General features: G+C 38.5%; 1 protein-coding gene across 1 annotated transcript in view; it reads right to left on the reverse strand.

Moving 5' to 3' along the window:
• The window catches only part of ITGA2 (integrin subunit alpha 2), a 148,489-nt gene extending 128,905 nt beyond the window's left edge, over window positions 1–19,584 (reverse strand). Inside the window, exon 1 of the mRNA XM_027863389.1 lies at window positions 19,315–19,584. Within this exon, the coding sequence (XP_027719190.1) occupies window positions 19,315–19,360 (46 nt within the window). The 5' untranslated portion in view covers window positions 19,361–19,584. The remainder of the gene's footprint in view (window positions 1–19,314) is intronic.
• Between the last annotated feature and the right edge of the window lie 642 nt (window positions 19,585–20,226).

Raw genomic sequence — 20,226 nt, forward strand, 5'->3', positions numbered from 1 at the left:
CTTGCCTTTTTGTCTCCTTTCTCACTAGCTCCCAAATTCCCACAACTAAACTGAATTTTTTAAAGTACTCATCCATTTTTATTTGCTATGTTTATTACCAGATCTTTATTTTCCCCTTAAAAATCAGATGAAAGAAACAATCTGCTGTACTTAGAGGTAGAAGTTCCTATATATGTGTCAAGCACACAACCTACAACACTCCCAAGTGACCCTGAACTAGATTAAAATGCAATTGGGAAATATTTAACAAAGTAAATAAAGGTACAATAAAATGCAGATAAGTTTTAATATGTGGTTTTCTAAACCAAGATGTGGCTTGCAGGGATCTTTATGGATGGTTCAATGGCTACCATTTCAATTTGAGTTCAAGGTTTGTTGAGTTCACCTTAGAAGATGGTGCTGAGGCAAACGAAGCTGGAACCGCAGCTAGAGCTAACGTAAAGGAAGTTGGCTTCAGGTAGCCCCCAAGAACCAGTGTGGTGCAGGCTCTGTGAGCTCTGGGCCTCCCTTACCACCAGATGCTCTTCTCCCATAGCAGATCTCAGTAGAAAAAAAATCACAGAGTGGTCACACACTTGCCAATGGCTGATTGGCTGAAATATCTTCTTTCCAGCTCTTAAGCCTGGACTGAAAAGTAAAACTCAAATGCCATTTCTTCCAACAAGCCTTTCCCAGAACCTTCCTTAATTGGTAATGATTTTTTTTTCTTCTCAACCAGCCCAAAGCACTCTGTTAACACATTTCTCATACATTTATGTTGTCAGGCAATTTCAAAATCCATTCTTTTTTTTTTAATTTCCAGGTATGAGGAAGCAACTGTGCTAAGAAAATGCATTGATAAATAGACACAGTCTCTGCTTTCTTAGAGAATACAATTTAGTCAGGGCATAATATAAAGTAGAATGTGAAAGCAAGATAAATGCTCAGGGAAGGGAGATTTCCTTCCTAAAACAGGTGACAATTTTATCTAGGCCTGGAAGAACAGGTAGGAATTTCATAGGTGTAGCTACCATTTAAAGACGGACAGAACAGTATGAACAAGCCATAGGGGTGAGAAAGTACAGTTTGTGCTCTAAGAATGGCACTGGACACATCTGGAGAATGATGAATAGTCCAGTTCAGCTGGAGCATAAGGTACTTAAGGAATAGTGGGACAGAAGGCCAAAAAGTCAATGATAAGCTAAGGAATCTTAGAACTACCCAACTCTATCATGTCCACTACAAAAGCTCAAAACACCCACTATAATTGTTTCTTAATCCATTTATTATGACAAGTGTTTCCCCAAAATTCTATGATTTTGTTTCCCTTAATGATTCTCAAAAGTGAGCTGCCATTTGGCCGCTTGTTACAGTCTCCAAATGGCTAAAGGAGACAGTGAAATATGGCAGAAGGAATTTTGGATAGAGACTCAAATCTCAACTCTTACTGGAAGAAATACAAAACATACCATCTCATGGATTCACTTTCTATTTTTCCACTTTTCTTTCTTTCCTAAATTCCTTCTACATGAAAAAAAGAAATCCAGCTCTTTCAAAATAGCACGTTTGTGTAGTTACCTAGAAATCTGTGTGTACTCCACTGATTAATCTTTTTAACAATATATTTCTCACAGTAAATTCACAGAAGCTGGAAGAACAAATGGAAATAAATTGACTTAATATTTTTTCCATAAGATCTCAGGATTTCCAGAACAGTCTTCTATGAAGTTTTAATGGAAGTTTTTTCCAAGCACTTTAGGCCCAGCTGATCTCCCTCTTCTCTAATCTCTAATAATTCTTATTGTTTACAATATCCATTTTGTCACTATACTATTGACACATACTATTTCATATGCTTATCTCATCTCTCCAATTATTTATATTCATCTCATGCCCCAACCAAACCTAGAACAGCTCTAGTTTAAAATAGGAGCTCAAAAAATGCCTTTTAAAATTAATGAGTGAACGAATCAGATGGATGGATGGATGAATGGTTACTCTATGTAGAGACAGAAGTTTCCCAGAAACCTAGGATAATATTTTGAAATTATTCAGGAACTAGTTTTAAAAAAGCTGCACCTCCTCTATCATTAAGGGGAGCCCCTCAATATTCACAGCCTCTTTCAGTAAATCAATCAGTCAATAAATATTTATTGAGCATTTTCTACGTGTCAGGAATTTTGCTAAGCATTGGGGACACAAAAAAAGGAAAAAACAGTCCTTGTCCTTAGGGAACTCATGTTCTAATATGGAAAATACCATGAAAACAATTATGTAAACACAAGGTATATACAGAGCAGATAAAAGAACATCTCAGAGTGAAGGGCTAGTGGGAGTTCTCTTTCAATAGGTGGTAGAAGAGTCAGGGATATCAACCAGAAGGCTGCAAATGTTCAGGTGTGAGGTGAGGACAGCCCAAGTCAGCATAGTGTCTATCTGAACTGAAGAGAAGAGGCTATAAGAGAGATGTTATAAAGGTAGAAACACCAAGACTTGGCAACAAAATGGACATGTGTAAGGAATGCAAAAGAGGAATCAAAGATAGCACTGAGGTTGGGGGCCTAGGCAATTGAGAGGATGGTGGTGCCTTCAACAGAAAGTAGCATTTACATTCCTGAGCACTTTTCTAGGCCATGTTCACTGCAATACAGTGTCTCTGTGTCAGTCAAATAAGACACTCAGTTGTTGGTCAAAATTATTATTGAGATCATGCTTACCCTGAAACATACCTCCGACACACAGGACCACTTCTCCCATTGGTGAATTCCTTGTAAAGCCTCCATTTTGGGGGAGACCCCAAGCTAACAATGGTTCATTCCCTTCCCATCTGTGTTTCTTACTCCCCCCAGACTTGGCCACCACTCCCCTTCCTCTACTTTCTCTTTACTTCCACTTCTTAGTTCTCTTTTTATATGTTGTCTTTTCCCATTAGAATGTAAGCTCCTTGAGGGCATGAACTATCTTTCTTTTATTCTTGTATTTTCATCCCCAGTCCACAGCATAGTGACTAGCATATAGTTTATTAATGCTCAAACATTTAATAAATGCCCTTAGCCTTGCCTTGCCTTATTCATAGTAATATTTTTTTGTAGTAGAAAAGAACTAGAAATAGAGAAGATTACCATCAATTGGTGAATGGCTAAATGAGTTGTGGCACAGGAATATACTTGTCTGTCAGAAATAATGAATATGATGGATACAGAGAAGCACATAAAGACTTACATGAACTGATACAAAATAAAGCAAGCAGAACCAAGAAAACAATATAAAGACTATAGCAATGTAAATGGAAACAATACTGTTATTGTTGTTCAATTGTTTCAAGTCACATCCAACTACTTGTGACTCCAACTATTTGTGACTCCATTTGGGTTTGTTTGTTTTTTTGTTTGTTTTGTTTGTTATTTGTTTGTGTGTTGTTGTTGTTTTCAAAGATACTGGAATGGTTTGGCATTTCCTTCTCTGGCTTATTTTACAAATGAAGAAACTGAGACAGAGTTGTGACTTGCCCAGGGTCACAAAGCTAGTAAGTGTCTGAGGCCAGGTTTGAACTCAGAAAGAAGAGTCTTCCTGACTTTAGGCCTGGTACTCTATCCATTGTATCACCTAGCTTCCCCATGAAAACAATAACAGTAATCAAAATTGAATACTGCAAAATTATAATCAAGTTTTGTCCCCAAAAAGAGATATGAGAAAGTACTTCCCCCTGCTCCTTAGCAGAGATGGGGAACTATGGTTATGAAACACAACTTATTGTCGGTTAGACTTCTTGATGCTTTTATTAGTTTTGATGAATAGTTTCCCACACTATTTTATTTTCAGTTAGAAGAGATGGCTCTGAGAGTGGGAGACAGACATTACAGAGAAAGGGTGCACTATTTTTTAAACCAACATTGCCTTTTTAATTACTGAAAGAAAGCTAGTAGATGACAGAAACCTACCTTATCATCCTGAGCTGGCCAATTTTAGTGACCAAACAAAGAAGTGGGTATCCTTCTCTAATAAATTATCCATTAAGGATGACTAGGAAGGAATAATTCTTGGTTCCTTATTCAAGATTTTTAAAGGAGCCTTGAGAACTTTCAGTTCTCTCTGGAGGTACTCAGAGCCTTTAACAGATGACTATTATTTACATAGGCCAACCTAGAGCATCATGGAGCTAATCTTCTTCCTTTCTATCACAAGGAGTTATTGATATCAAGTGTACTTAAAATAATTTCTTGTTCCTGATTTTATCTTATACCTTAGCAGCATTAATAAATAGCTAAATATTAATAAGTAAAATTTTCTTTTGATGTTTCTGACTAGAAAGGCCTTAGTAGAACTTTATATTTTTAGTGCTTTACATTTTACTGACCCTTGTCAAAGGGTTTGTATCTTTGAAGGATTTAATTGACTTTTTACTAATGAAGTTTTGTGTCTGAAATATTGTTAGTCCATCTGTACCGAAAAAAGTATATACTGCTTGGGGCTAGTCACATGGCAAGAGCAAGGGATAACCAAAAGATAGGCAGTGTGTTCCACGAGTATCCTGACAAGGAAGGTTGATACCTTGGGTAGACCTCCTATGGCAAACTTAAGAAAAAACAAGAATGATAGAGGATGGGCAGGTATGGATGAGTTGTATCTGCATCCATAGCTGGAGGAAATACCCATATCATGGAGATGACAGCTCCATGGAGTATTGGAGATGTAATAAATCTGGCTACTACCCAATGAAGCATACTCTGTTTTCAAACGTTTCTACTAAAATCATAGAATGCAAGTGAAATCATAGAAGGTCTTGTGATAGGTGCAAATTCAATTACACATGGTATGAAATGGTTGGCCTCACTTTTTTCTCCCCACTATTGATCTAAATAACTTGTTTACAAAAGAGTGAGTACATTGGATACTTCTTGTCTTTGCCTAGGAACAATTTTAGGAATCTGCTGAGTCTTATAGGTCAGTTATTATTGTATTCAGTAAGTACTTACTAATATTTAAAAGGCTTATTTTAAATTATTTCTTCCAGTAAGTCATTTTATTCAGCTTGCTTTAGGGGTATTTTACTACTTACCTCTTCACAGACCCATGAGGATGTAATAAAACGCAAATCAAATTCCTATTCAGTTGCCCAATCACTAGCTACCAAAGAAAGCAATGACAGAGCAATCAGCTAAAAAAAAAAGCAACTATATTTAAGATCAGCAAAATAATCCTTTCCCAGGCACATTAAATACAGAATGATAAAGTCATCAGTAGGTGGGATCCCCCAAGAAGACTCATAAACAGGAAGCAGAACCACTCAGCTGCTGACTCTGATAGTAAGTAAAGGAGAACCTCAAACCATGAAAGTTTCTTCAAATAGACTTTTGTCTTTGTATACACTCTAGAATATGTAAAATGATCTGGAAAGGGGCACAGGTCATATCAAGATCTCTTGAAACCACTCATAACCACAGGAAGTATTATTTTCAACATCATTGTCTTCAAGTCAAAGGCCAATGATAGCTAAAAAGGGTTAGAAAAATAGCATGTTACAGTTATAAATTACATGTGCTTCAAGCAATTACTAGACTATTTAAGTTCTATAATATATATCTTTTTGTTATCATGCTTTAAAAAAAAAGTCCAAAATAAGAAACACAAGAATGTTATACCTGTTATGCATTAAGACTTTATCTCAAAAAGATAATTTAAAATGGAAGTGGGGAGGGGAAGGACCTAGCTGTGAAAAGAAAATTGTGGCTTCTCTACTGATGATAGCAAAAAAAAAAAAAAATGGATCTGACCTATTTGCCCAAAACTTGGAGGGTGGGTGAATAAATTGTGATATTAAAATGATAATCCAAGGTAATATGAAAAGGTTTGTATGAAGTGATGCAGAACTAAATCAGCACCAGAAGTGTATATATGGACTAGGAGTGAAAAGAGGGGGAAAAAAATCATATGTGTTGTAGTCCAATCTGCAAGTGAACCCAGAATCAAAAGTGTTTTCTTTGCATGTTTGCTGTCTATTAATCCATTTAGTTTTACCTTATTGGAGAACAAGAATTTTATGTAGGATCTATGATATACTTTATCTATATATGAGATTGTTTTTTGTTGACAATAAACATTTATAATAAATCTTTTTTCCTTCCAAAATGATTCTTATGCCTTTTTTTCTGATGTAAAGCAACACAATATTCCTTTTCACCTAATCAACCAATCAACAAGTGTTTATTAAGTATGTGCTGCCACCCATCAACAACCACTGTAAGACAAGGTACTTAATCAAACTTCTGCAGAGCATCACTTTTCTTAACCAGTTATGATTCTGATCAGTAAATAGCATTACATATTACCATGTGGTGGTCTACCTAATGAACAGCAAGTATATACATGCTTTGTATAAGTAGGTACTTAACAGCAGAAAAGAATTGGACCTGAGATTTCATTGGTATAGAGAAATCCCAGAAGAGGAAAGTCCCTCTACTAATGCAGATCAGCACCTTTTCTGCTACTAACAGTCTTAGACGTAGAAAAGTTCTTAACTTTTTTTTTTTTAGTGGGGGGATCATGGACAACTTTGGCAGCCTGATAAAGCTTATAGACTACTCAGATTAATATTCTTAAATTGACAAAATAAAACATATGATTATAAAATAAAGTAATTACAGTTATCAAATGTTTTAAAGTTCCCACACCCTAAGTTAAGAACCCTTATCCTGGAGAGTCTTAGATCAGTAAAAGGTTAAGTAACTTGCCAAGGGTCACCTAGCCAATGGTGGGACCAGAATGCAGGTATTCCTGGATCTAAGACCAACTCTAATCCAATCTAATAACCTTTTATCAAGCACTTCCCATATGTCAGGCACTGTGCCAAGTTCTGAGAATAGAATTAATAACTCCTCCAGTTTCTCTTGGGTACTTAATGAAAGGCAGAACATCGAACATTTTATCTATCACACAACAAGTCAAAATCTACTCAACAGAACAGAATTTCCTTAATCAACACTTATCCTAATCTGAGGATCTATGAAGAGTTACAAAGAAGAGTATACATTGTCACTCATTGCCTTCCGAAAGTTCATAAACAAAATAATGGATGAGATAGGACAGATACTGATGACAATGCATAAGGGAACCATGCCTAGGAAGTCACCTTTCTGCAAATGCTTGTTGACTGAAGTCCAAGCAGAAATGGAATGTATAACCAACCACAGCTATAGATTTGGGCTGAAGGGGTGGCTGGAGGAAAGCAGGTGAATGAACAGTCTTTTAGAATCCCTAATTTCCTTCAAAGCTTAGATTAAATGTTATCTTCAAATGCTATCAAATGTTAGATGAGGTTGACCTTGCTAGCGGCTCTTGCCCTGCTTGCTCGTCATCTTGCATTTATCCATTTGATTTGTATGCTTTTATATCACATATATGACACATGATATAACATATGAATAATATAATTATATATTTGTGTGTGTATACACATGCACACACACAGAGAAATCTTTTGGCTGGAGGAATAAAGGACAGACTCTTGAAGAAGGTGGCTCCTAAGTTGGACCTTAAAGGAAAAGCAAGATCTCAATCAACAAATCAACAATTAAGCACCTATCAAGTGCTAGGTATTGCTATAGGCTCTAGGGATACAAAAACATAAGTGAAAGTCCCTGCCCTCAAGAAACTTACATTCTAGTGGAAGAGACCTATACATACATACACACGTGTGCATGCATATGCATTATACACATGTGTATACACACATGTGTGTATACACCTATACATGTACAATCCACATGCACACACACATGCACAAAGATATATTTGTTGGCATTGTGTACAAAGACCAAAGATGGAGTGTCATGTGTGCAGAAAACAAGGAGGTTAGTTTAATTAAACCATAGAAGGTATTAAGAGAAGTAATGAATAATAAAATTCAAAAAGTAGGTTGAAATTAGATTTTAATGGACTTATTATATACTAAATGAATGTTTTTCTTTGACTCTAAACAACATAGAAAGATTCTGAAGCATATTGAGTAGTGGAATGACTTGGTCAGGCCAATGTGCTTTCAGAAAAGCACTTTGGCAAATATATGGAGGATGGTTTGGAATAGGGAGTATGTGAGACAAGAATACCAATTTGAAGCTAATATGCTCATACTCTTTGACCCAGAGATCTACTACTTGACACATACCCCAAGGGTGTCAATCACCAGAAAAAGAAAAAGAGAAAGGAGAAAAAAAGGATGCTTATATATGCACCAAAATATTTATAGCAGCATTTCTATGGTAGCAAAGGACTAGAAACAAAGTATATGCCCATATAATAGAGAAGAGCTAAACAAACTGTGATACATGAGTATATAGTAATATTAGTGTGACTATTACAATGAACATGATGGCTACAGAGAAGCATGGAAAGACTTAAATGAAAACTGACACAAAGTAACATAAGCAGAACTGAGATAATAATATACAAAATCACTATAACAATGAAAAGGGAAAGAACAACAATCCCAAAACAACTGGAAATATTCGTCACAAAATTACAAAGAATAAGCTTGGCCCCAAAAAATTGGTATGAGAAGATACATCCCCCTGCTTATTTGCCAAAATGAGAGGTCTACAGGGGTGCAATATTGCATATAATGACAGATTTTTATCAATATATTTAATGGTTTTGCTATTTAACCTTCTTGCTTTTTTTTAAATCATTGCTATATGGTACAGTTGTAGTATGGGGGAAAGAGGAGAAATTTAAGTCATGTGAAAACAAAAGATATTCACAAAATATTTTTCAAAAAATCCAGGCAAAAGAAGATGAGAGAAGATGAGCTAGAGTGGTGTCCCATTGAATAGAGAGAAGGGGATGGAGTAAGAGATATTATAGAGATGATATTGACGGGATTCAGCAACTCATTGGATATGAGTGGTGAGGGAGAGTGAAGTTAATAATGTCCTTGTTACACACCTGGATAATAGGGAGGGGGAAAATAGTAGTACCTTCCAGAGACTAAAATGTCCATATCCTTTGACCCAGAGATTCCACAGCTTGGTATATGCCCCAAGGAGATCAATGGCAAAAACAGGCTCCTATACACCAAATACTTATAGTAGCACACTTTTTATGGTAGAAAAAAGTATACATCCATCAATTGGGGATTGGCTAAGGCAATTATAGTACATGAAAGCATGAGAATATTATTCTGTTGTAAGAAGTGACCGACAAGATGAAGGGAAAGGAATATAAACTGATGCAAAGTTGAGCCAGAAAAGCAGTACGCACAATGACTATAGCAATGTAAATTGAATGAACAACAGCAAAACAGTTGTTACTTAACGTTTCAAAATTACAATAACCAGACTTGACCACAAAGAAGAGGTATGAGAATATATCTCCTTCTCACTCTTTTTCAGAAGTGAGGAATCTTCAGAAGTGAGATACTTCCTATATCTTCAAAATTTTTTGATAAATTGATTAGTTTTGCTAATTTATTTTCTTCTCCTTTTTTATTATAAGGGATGATTCTCCCAGGGTGGGGTTGGGGGGGGTCAGAAGAAAAATACAGTAGGAAATGTAAATGAACTTAAAAATCTATTCTTTAAAAAAGAAACTGAGTGAATGAATGTAGTGTAGAATAAGACTGATAAACTAGATTGAAGACAAACTATGGGTAGCTTAACGCATCAGGCAAAAGTTTTTGTATCTTAACACATAGGCAAAAGGGAATCACTCGGATTCTTTTGTTAACTGTGTGAAGGATGAATAGGAGAGAGAAGAGACTAGTGCCAGGATGACTAATTGCAAAAGATAATGAGTAGGGGTAGAAAAAAGATATTAGAGAGGTAGAATCAGTAGGGACATAATGAGCAAGAGAAAAGGAAGGGTCAACAATTAATGAAGTTTCAAGTCTAGGTGACTAGAAAGATGGAAATCTTCATCATCCTTCAATAGATGGAAATCAAGAGGGAAAGTGTTGTCTGTTGTTGGAAGGGTTGCAAGGGTGAGGAATGATGAAGTCAGTTTGGGGCATGTTGTGTTTGAGTTGCCAGAAGAGCCAGGCCGAGATATCCAATAAGCATTGGGAATTTATAACCAGAGCTGAGAGATATCGGGACTACGAATCAAGTTTTGGACATCCTCTACATACTGGTGATAAGGGGAGTCATTGGGGTGGATAAGGTCAGCAAGTTTAAATCATTAGAAGTACTTTAAAGTCAGGTGGGGAAAATTTGAAAAAATAAGGGGAAATACACACTGGCAATGGAATTAGATTGAGCATATTTGAGGATAAGAAAAAGCAAGATAAAGTCAATTCTCTCAGGGACAAGGGTGGTTTTAATTGTAGCAACTGGACAGAACTATTCCAACTCTCTCAAAAATTCAATTTTTTTCTTCCTTTGGCAATGGATCAGAAATCTGCCATTTTAGATATTTGAATTATTACTTGGATGATTATAAAAGCACTTAATCAATAGGGTCTCTACTATTATAAGGAGCTAAGGCCAGCTTACGATGAACCTGAAAAATGATTATATGAACAAACCACTGTTATATTAAACCCAGATTAACCTGAGCAATAATTTTCCATTTTTTCATGAATAGCAAAAGTGAAAATGGGTGGTCCAGATCTGTGATTTCACAGGTTTAGGTAATTCTTTATGAGGAAAATCTAAGCACCCATGCTGATCTCTATTAAACTACAACTTCAGGGTCTTGGAATATACCTCTTGCCACTATTCTCTTCCTTCTCCTATTCCTTTTTCACACAGGTACTAAAATAATCCAATCCAAAATCTTCAATGATTCCCTATGTTAAAATATATTTTGCTGATGCTTTAGGCTACCCATAGTTTGTTTTCAGTCCAGTTTATCAGTCTTATTCTACACTACTTTCATTCTTTTTTAAAGAATAGAAGCTGTTTTGTTTTTGTATACTCAGCACCTAGCACACTGCCAGGCACAGAGCAGTTGCTTAATGAATGCCTATTGACTGATTAGAGAGTTGCCTGAGGTTACCCATTGTCACCCAACTAGTATGTGTCTGACTCAGGTCTTCCTAATTCAGAGACCCTGGCATTCTATCTGCTAACCATGCTATCTCTGCCCTCACCCCCAAATAACACCATAATAATAAAGAAACTAAAAGAACTTGTATATTCAAGAATTGTAGACTGTCATCTTTCAATTTGGGTTATTAAGATTTTATTTAGAAACAACATTTAACTTCATAAATTCAACTAGCCACTTTTTTGATTCATGGATCATAAACAAAGTTTGCTATTTTTATTCTTTTCTGGAAAAAAATCTTTGGCTGTGTGACTTCCTCTTCTGCCTCCCTCCTCTTTCTTCTCTTCCTCATCTACCCTCAAACAAAATTCCATAGATAAATATCTTAAAATGCCTATATATTGCAGCAAGCTATTTCCATTGGGGGTTTTGCCCAGAAAGGATCTTCAAAATTCTGACTAGGGACTGAGGACTTGAATAATCCAAAGCTAAAGGCTGCAGAGCTGAAATCCCACCAAATGTACACACAGTAGGCTTAGAGAGTGTGTTTTAAGTTAGGACCCAAAGATAAATGGAAAATGTGTTGAGATAGTGTAGCCTGAACTGTTCTGAAATGAGTCCAACTTGTGTTCTGTTTGCATTTCTATAAAGTAACCATGGAAATGAGATCAAGCCTGAACAAAGAAAAACAAAGGCTACCTTTAAATGAATGACTGCAAATGACAACTGAGGGAATGTGGGGCTTCTGCCAGCCAGAATGGCTTTGTTTGGGCAAAATGAAATGAAATTGTTCTTCTAAAATTGATAATTGAGCCTCTCTTTCGATTGAGATAAATAGATAATGCATCACAACTTATATATTTTGTGTAAAAAAAAATTATCTGGTCATTTCAAACTTCCAGAAGCAAAAATTGTACTTTTTGTTACATAGGTGACTAAGTGGTACAGGAGGAATAGTGCTAGGCTCAGAATCAGGATGACCTGAATTCAAATCCAGCCTCTGACCCTATTAGCTATGTGACCCTAGGCAAGTCATTCAACTTCTCTGCACCTCAGTTTCCACATCTGTACAATGTGGATAATAAGAGCACAGGGTTGTTGTGAGGATCAAGTAAAATAAAACATGCAAGGCATTTTTCAAACCTTAAAGTGCTACATAAATACTAGCTATTACTATTATTGTTGCTGTATTATGTCATCTTTTAGCTCAGGAAATAACATGGAGAAACACCATAGTAAATACTTCTTAAAACACTGTTTCTATTTATAATACTAGCACTGTTTACATCACAGGAATGTTGTGAGTAAAACTCTGTGTAAACTGTGAAGCCCTCTATAAACATTAAATACGCTAGTATGCTAACAAAATGATATAACAAATGAAAAATAACTGGAGTGCAGGGAAGTATGGGAAGGGAATTTGTTGTTGTTGTTCAGTTGTTTTTCAGTTGTGTCCAACTCTTCATGACCCCATTTGGAGTTTTCTTGGCAGAGATACTGGAATGGTTTGCCATTTCCTTCTCCAGTTCATTTTACAGATGAGGAAACTGAGGCAAAGATAGGTGACTCCAGCATCACACAGCTATTGAATGTCTAAGGTCAGATTTTAACTCAGGAAGAAGAATCTTCTGACTCCAGACTATCCACTGTACCAGAGATCATCTAATCCAAGCCACACCTGAGCAGCAATTTTTTTTCAACATCTCTGACAACTAACCTATGTTTGAAGATTTCCATTGATTTCCTTTGACTCCCAAGAGAGCCCATTTCACTTTGGGACACCTGTGATTGAAGGGAAAGTTTTTCCTTATATCAATTCAAATCTCTCTCTGTCACTTTCATCCAGTTCTCCTAATTCTTCCTTGTTGGGGCCAAACAGAACAAAGTTAAATCCTTCTTCTACCTGTTAACTCTTCAAATACTAGAAGACAACTATCTTGGATAATCCCCTAATTCTTCTTCTGATCTTCCTTTGTATGTCAGGGTCCCCAGGCTCCCAATCAAATCTCATCATAGTTTTCTGAACTCATTTCAGCTTGTGGAGTCAATGGGATCCTAAAATAGGATGCCCAGAATGAAACATAATACTCCAGATGTAGTCTTTACAGAAAAAGTACAGTGAAACTATGACATCCTTTATTCTGCACACTATGGTTTCATCACTGTAATGAGATGTTACATACCTTCCATGTGAGAAGCAACTTAGCAGGACTCAAGAGATTCATTATCAGAGGTAGGGTGATGTAGTAGAAAGCACACTGCCTATAGAATCAGAGGACCTGGGTTCAAATCCCTCCTCTGGAATTTAGTAGGGGTGTGACCCTGGACAATTCACTTAACCACTCATGGAAACAGTTTTGTCATCTGCAAAATGGGGGTCTAAGATGAAATGGTCTTGGAGATCCCTTCCACCTCTTGACCTATTATCCAGTAAACTCTTAAAAAATCATCTACTATATGACCTGGATCAGGGGATGGAACACCCACCCTGGCAAAATCATAGGTCCTTAAAGTAAGAGAAAGAGGTGCCATTGAAGGTATTTTGAGAATAGACAGCAATGATCCGATTAAACCTGTGAATATTTTGGCCATGGTGTGAAAGATAGATTGGAGAAGGGAGAAAATAGAGAAGGCATGATCGTTGGAAGGTTACTACAACCATAATTGTGGAAAACAAAGAAAGCCTAAAGTAAGCTAGTTCAAATAATAACAGAAAGAAGACAGAGGCAAAAGATGTTACTGGGATAGAATCAGCCAAATTTATCAAGTAAATGAAGGTAGCAAGAGAAGCAAAAGAAAGAATGCAAGGCAACTTGAAGGTTTCAAGCCTGAGTGCCAGGGAAGATGGCATAAATAGGGAAGTCAAAAGAAAGGAACTTTTTTTTCTTGCAGGGAAAGATAATGACGGTTTAGTTTATCCACCTTGAGTCTGAGGTGCTTGGGATACAGCTAGGTGGAGATGACCAATAGGCATTTGGAAATGCAGAAGTGGCAATCAGGAAAGAGCAAAGGCCTGACAATCCAAATTTGGGAATCATCTTCAGAGAGGTCATGATCAAAGTCATGGTAGGGGATGAACTCAACAAAGGTAAGCATGTAGAATGAGAAAAAGATAAAGATTAGAGATGGGGAAAAATGTCCCACACTTGGGAGGACAGGATGAGGAAAAGGAACCAGTGGAAGAGATGGAGAAGTGATGAGGAAGGCAGAAGAACAAGAAGGAGACTGTGGGCAAAAGTGTCAAAGGCTATGGAAAGTTTAAGGATGAGGACAATGATGAGGATTTGACATTTGGGAGGGCACTGATAACCTTGCAGAGAACAGTTTGAGTGCAGTGGTGGAGATTGGAGCCATCCTCCCTGGTAAATCCTTTGGTCATCTGAAGGGATGGGGACTTAGGATTTCATTGCTTACAGGAAAACTTTCTCTTCCAATAAAGGTGAGCATCTTCTCTGAAACTTAATACTAGAAGGCCCATCAAATGACACAAATTCTAAAAAATAATTTATGATCATCTCTATTTGTGCAAATGCACTTTAAATATAAATAATTACAACCATATATTATAATTTATTTTGCAAAAAAAATTTCATCCTACTAGCTCTATTTTCCTTACCTTATGGAAAAAAATATATATACACACACATACATATATATGCATATGTGTGTGTGTACATATATATACATACATATGTATATATGTATATATATGTACACACACACACACACACTTCATCAGCTGATGCAGCCTGGTCCTTTGAAGCATTCTTAGATTCCAGTCCTTCTACTAATAGTTATAGAGAACCGGTCACCTGAAAGGGTTGGAAAATGACCTCCACATTTTTGTCTTTGTGATCATAGTGACAAAAAGGCATATTATATTGCTGAAAGAGCACTACACCAGGAGAGCTGAGCTTGAATCCCATCTTTGCCTTAAGCCACATGACCTCAAACAACTCCCTTCATCTCTGGATCTCAGTTTCCCCATTCAGAAAATGAATAAACAATAAGCAGCATGTTCTAGTAGAACAAATTTTGGACTTAGAGTAAACGGAGACATTAGTTAGAATCCTGCCTCTGATACTCACTCTGTGACTGTGGGTAGGTCACTAAACCTATCTGAGCCTCAGTATCTTCATCTATAAAATAGGGACAATAATTTCTCTCATATTTACCTTAAAAGATTGTGTGAGGATCCAGTGAGATAAGGTTTGCCAACATTAAATAGCTACATGCATAAATACACACACACACACACACACACACACACACACACACACCTTTTGGGGGGTGAGGAGGATTTCATTGTGTAGGGAACATTGTATAGACAATTTTGCCTAGTTCTGAAAGTGTGGTCTAGGGACTCATAAGGATTCCTAAGACCTTTTCAGGGGGTCCTCAAGGTCAAAAGTATTTTCAAGATAATACTAAGACATTGTAATTTAAATTTAAGGCACCTAGGTGGTACAATAGATAGACTGATGGACATAAACAAAAGTTCTTTGAGGGTTTCAATAATTTTTAAGAAAGTAAAGGGGTTCTGAGACCACAATGTTTGCAGATCTCTGGTATAGGGAATTCCCAACAAAGAAACTCTTTCTACCATTGTGGATCACAAGTATTCTGCACATTATGATTTTAGAGAATTTGTAGGGACACTGAGAATTTAAGTGACTTGCCCAGAGTACCACAGTCAGAGACAGGACTTGAACCCATGTCTACTAGATTCTAAATCCAGTGGCTTTCATCCACACTATGTGTTGCTGTCTTTCAAACAGCTATATAAATGTTAGCTATTATTTTTTCTATGGTCTCTACCACTTTAAACATTCTATGATAACTCTATATAGTTTCCTCCTTTTTTTTCCTTTCCTATCTCAGGAACATCCTGCTCCAGGCTTATAAGTAGGCTGAGTAAACAATCTTTGTGGTTGGAGTTAGACTTTGAATGGAAGGGCCTCTAGACCAAAAAATATCTCCCCCACAGTGCCTGAAATTCTTTATTTCACTTTGTACTGCTCTCTGAAGTGTCACCAAGATGCCTCCCTTTGGATCAACATGTATCATCTGAGCCGGATGGCTGGCAAACACGCAAAAACACACACACACACACACACACACACACATACACACACACACACACCCTATTCTTAATTACAGGCTTTCCTTGAATCAGAATTTTCAAATGGGAAGAAACTCAGTAGTCACCTCTCTAGTCTAATTTCCCTTCCCCCATTAATTGCTTTCAGCAACTAGCAGTTTTTATAGGCAGAGTTACAAGAGGAAAAGGAAGGGATGCTTTTGAAGCATGGAACATTCCCAGAAAAGGCAGTCCTAAGCAGGACATGGAAATAGCAGCCTCAATGATGCCAGAGGGAACAGAGGAACACCAAATCTTGAAGGAAAGTTAGGCAAATGGAGGGAAGAAGGAATGAAGGAAGGAAACAAGTATTTATTAATTGCTTACTATGTGCCAGGTACTGTGCTAAGTATTATACAAATAGCTCATTTGAGTCTTACAACAAATCTGGGAGGTAGTGATATTATTGCCTCCATTTTACAGTTGTGAAAACTGAGGTAAACATAGGTTAAGTGACTTACTCAGGATCACACTAGAAGAGAGCTACAGAAGGGGAAAGCTGAGGGGCTGGATAGGAAAATTTCCCAACTTCATAATTTTGCCTAGCCCTGGCTCTGATAACAACAACAGTTAGTGGTGTTCTGGGAAGCACAGGGTTCTCCTCCCCAAAGGGTCTAGTTCTTACTTAAGCAATGACCAAGATTTAGTGGTTGGAGATTAGATCTAGATGTCAATGACTCATGTTGTCTCCCATTGCACATTTAGCATGGATCACCAAGGAATCAGAGGCATTTTCCTGTTTAACTAAGAAGCTTTGTAGATATCCCCAAACCATAAATCTGTTTTTATATATCATAGTCATAAGGACTTGAGCTAAAGCTCTCTTCCTCAGGCATGCAACTTCTTGTTAAGAAGAGTAAAATGACAGAAAATGAAGTAAGCAAACTTTTTTTTTCACTTTGTGATTTTAAATCATTTCTATCTCTTCAGAATTAAGAGATGTTTGTATTCAGTAGGTCTTAATAACTACAGGCTAAAATCCTTATGTCTGATGAGGCCCTGCAGCAACACATTCCACTCAGGTGTGTCTGGGTTCCTGAAAGAACAAGTTAGGACACTCCCATGAAAATAAGCTTGTGTTTCCACAATGTCTCCTCAGATGAAGCAATTAGGAGAAGGGAAAAACAGTGACATTTTTCAGCCTACATCCTCTAGCTGATTTTCAATGTTGATAAATAAAATGAAGATGTTAAAGGAATTAAGATTATGAGGTTTTTTTTTTCAGTCATTAACACAGTCCTAGACCAGGACTGGTACGTACCACAAAAAGATCTTCATTTTCTACTGTTTCCAGTTTTCAGGGAAGGAGAGGATTGGACTCTTTCCAAAGGGCCTGTTTTAGTAGAGATCAGTGGTCTAGTGTAGGGCACATGATTTTTATTCTAGTCAATTACCCATGCAGGGTTGATCTCTCTCTAGGCCTAATGTTAAAACTACATGACTTGGTTTTTTCATCAGTAAAATTTGTTAACCTAAAAGGTATACTGAGGATGCTTATTTAAAAACCTTTAGCAAGGAGGCAAAGGATCCTACTTAGTTGAGGCCTAGGAAAATTGCTGGAAGGCACAGCGAAGTAAAACTACCCCAGGTCATAGGATCTCAGATTTAGAGCAAGAAGTGACTTCAGAGATCACTTGGTCCAACTCCATCATTTAAGGAACCTGAGGCCCATAAAATGAAGTGACTTTCCTGAGATCACAGGGTTAATGAGTAGCAGAGCTGCGACTCAAACCTGGATCCTCTGACTTGACTTTAGTCCTTTTCTACTGCATGTCTTCCCTACCCCAAAGCTAACACTGCATCATGATGCTTTTGATGGTTATTAAAAAAAAAAAATCCAAAGGTCACTAGCCAGGTATTCAAGGTCAGAGAACAATTTTTCTTTTCCAGAAGAGATAGAGGGTAGGACTTCAATGCCATGACATCTACCTTAACCGGTCACTGAACTTTCTAGTTTAGAAAGTTCTTGAGCACTACTCCGGGAACAATGGACATCAGGTTCATTCCTTAACTATCTCCATCACTGCTAATTGCCAACACATTCTAAGCAGGTTTTTCAGTACTAGGCCGTCATCAACACGGAAGTCCAGTTCGAGGCACGTTGCCACTATCTGTGCTCTGTCTACATTATCACAGAAACGTGGGAACGATTCTTCCCTCCTGGAGTTTACAGAAGCTGAATACAGTCAACAATAGGGAGAAAGCAGAGGGGAAGGAAGAACTCCCTTTTGCCAAACATTGATTAAGAGTCGTTGGTTTTCCCGAGTTATGCCAAGGAGGAAACACCTACAAAGCGGCCGGGAGACAAGGAAAAAGTAAAGGCGACTTCTCTCCTTGGGAGGCCCGGACGCAGAGGGCTGTGGGTCAACGGTTGCTTTGCCAAAGTACAAACAGCCTGTGTCGGGGAGACCGCTGGGCGAGGAGGGGCGGGCGGGGGGGGGGGGGGGGGCAGTCTGGGAATAAGGGCGAGCTCCTGCCTTCCCCCCAGCTCCTTCCTTCCTTTCTTCCATCCCTCCGTACTCTCGCACCTCCACGGTGAGGACGGGGAACAGACGGCGGGCTGGTTCTGTAGTGGTCGTAGCACCTGTCAGTCTTAGCCTGGAACGTTTCCTTTACAAACAACGCATCTACTCTCAGGAAAATCTAACCAAAAGCTATCAGATAGCCTCAAAGACCATCCACCAACCCGCTTCCCATTTGCCCCCCCCCCAAAAAAAGGCTGAAGAGTGATGGGGGTGGGGGTGGGAAGTGGGGAAAGTAGGGGGAAGGGAAAGTGAAAAGTTGAGGAGCACAAAAGGTGTGCAGACAGAAAAGGGCAGAAGGCTGGAGGTGGGGGGGTGGGGGCTGGGTGTAGGCAGGTGATAGGATTTTAAATTGTTTTCAAAGCCTCTCTTTTGCTTGCACGCCCAGGACCCTGGGGACAATCTGACTGCTACAGTTCCCAAGACAATTCCTCTGAAACTCGCGCAGCCGCGACCTTCTGTCCGTCAGTCTATCGGATTGTTTGTCCACTCATCCCTTACTCCAGTCCCTGTCCAAGAGGGGATAGCCTGGTCCCTTCAGTAACTTTTCTTCCCAAGATCACGTTTCTGCCCCCAGCACTAAATTCTCTCTCCCGAGCTGGTGAAAGGATCTCTCGCTTTATTAAAAAACAAACAAACAACAACAACAAAAAATCAAAAACAAAACCTGCAGATGGCAAGACTTTTGCTTACCTTGACTGAGAAGCATCAGAGCGCCCCAGTTTCTGACTTCCCCCATCCTTCGTTCGTTTGGTATCTGGGGCCAAAGCAGCACTTAGGTGTACCAAAGTATGCCTTTGCAGAGGACTAAAAGAAAGGGAAGAAAGTTCCGAAGTGGCCCCTCTCAACTTCTCTCTCTTTCACTCTCCTAGCAGTGGGCTAGAAGTTGACTCCAGAAAGAGGGATAAGTTGCACAGGACCAGAGGCTGGACATTTGCATTGCAGCAGGTCAGAAGGGGGTGTCAGCGGGGCCACCAGCCAAGAAAGCAATCAGGCGGCCACGCCCCGGCCCGCCCTCAGCGCCGGATCTACCCGGGGCTCCTCCCACCAATCATTCATACACACCCTCTCCCTCCCCACTACACAAACCCTGCCCTTAGTCTCTGAAGTGGGGAGCTGAGCTTCGAACTCTTCCACTCCCCTTCATGGGCTACTAGGTCGGTGCCTTCCCTTTATTCATGAGGACAGGGACAGCTTTCGGGACAATCCTGTATGCAGAGAAAAAACTGATCAGGAAAAGCAAGAAGTAATTACTTGTCAACTCTCTTTTCTCTCAGACCCCAGACTCCTTCCAACTTGGGCCTTGAGTTTTTAGGGAAAAAAAGTTTTGCCCCTTAACCTTGATACACCAAAGTGTGTGGGGGAGGGAGGGAAGAAACAACTTTTCTTTCACCTGTTTTCAAGTTCTTCCTTAGGAGAGTCTGGGAGGGAACCATCCCTGTCTCTCCCTTTCAGGGAAGTGGATGAAGAACAGGACAGAAATAAACATACAATGACCAGATTAAGAAACCAAATACAACAGCATTAGAGCAGCTGGAAAAGAAACATAGGTACCCTTTGGGCTAGGGCATACTAATTGACTTTTACAAAGCACAAATCATGATA

The sequence above is a fragment of the Vombatus ursinus genome, unplaced genomic scaffold (assembly GCF_900497805.2).
Source record: "Vombatus ursinus unplaced genomic scaffold, bare-nosed wombat genome assembly UNPS02014772.1, whole genome shotgun sequence".
Lineage (NCBI taxonomy): Eukaryota > Metazoa > Chordata > Mammalia > Diprotodontia > Vombatidae > Vombatus > Vombatus ursinus.